The sequence below is a fragment of the Condylura cristata genome, unplaced genomic scaffold (assembly GCF_000260355.1).
Source record: "Condylura cristata isolate star-nosed mole 26May11 unplaced genomic scaffold, ConCri1.0 scaffold00069, whole genome shotgun sequence".
In the NCBI taxonomy this organism is placed as follows: domain Eukaryota; kingdom Metazoa; phylum Chordata; class Mammalia; order Eulipotyphla; family Talpidae; genus Condylura; species Condylura cristata.
The window spans coordinates 213101-213839 of NW_004567170.1; the positions used below are offsets into that span (position 1 = coordinate 213101).

Here is a 739-nt window from a genome sequence, read left to right on the forward strand (position 1 = left end):
GGGCCGGCAGGGAGGCCGCGGAGCCCTGTGCCCACGTCCGTGCCGCGCCCCAGCCCGACAGGCGTCCAGCATGACGCCCAGGGGCTGCTCTTTAGGCCCCGCCGCCTCCAGTTTTGGCGGAGGTGTGCACCCATGCTCACCCCTTCCTCCCAAGTCCTGCGGGGTCCCAAGGCTGTGTGTCCAAGTTCTGGTTCCCACACCCGTGAAAGCAGCCACCCCTGTCTCTGGGGTCCAGACTTGGGCCCAGAGATGTCTATGCTGGGGCTGGGCTGGACTGGGCAGGGCCGGGGCTGGGCGGGGCCGGGGCTGGGCGGGGCCGGGGCTGGACGGGGCTGGGCTGGGCCGGGGCTGGGCTGGCCCCCAGGCTGTGCCCAGAGGTGCCTGCGCTCCTGGGGCTCCGACACAGCAGCCCCCTTCAGGTGGGGAGGACCAAGGTTCTGGAGGAGGCTTTCCCCACTCTGGTGGGCCCTTCTCCCTGGGGTGCACCAGGGGTGGTGAGGCCTGGGTGGGGCTTCATGCCTAGCCCCAGCGGGGTCCTTAGGTCATATGTCTTGGTACCCACAGCGGGCGAGGTAGCTGGCCCTCTTCCTCTGCCCACGGGGTGCCCAGGCCACGCAGGTAGCCCTGCACAGGCAGGTAGGTGGGAGGCACTCACAGGAGACCAAGACCGCGGGCCCTGTGCGTCCACGCTGTGGACTGGCGCCCACTCGGGGCGCCCCTCCGGCCCCAGCCCGGCCGC

The 739-nt window shown here is 71.4% G+C and overlaps 1 protein-coding gene across 1 annotated transcript in view; it reads right to left on the minus strand.

The window, feature by feature from the left end:
- The window catches only part of SNED1 (sushi, nidogen and EGF-like domains 1), a 53293-nt gene that overhangs the window by 9537 nt on the left and 43017 nt on the right, over window positions 1–739 (minus strand). The window contains exons 14-15 of the mRNA XM_012734774.1: window positions 559–624; window positions 36–156 (exon numbers count right to left, since the gene is read on the minus strand). Of these exons, the coding sequence (XP_012590228.1) occupies window positions 36–156; window positions 559–624 (187 nt within the window). The remainder of the gene's footprint in view (window positions 1–35; window positions 157–558; window positions 625–739) is intronic.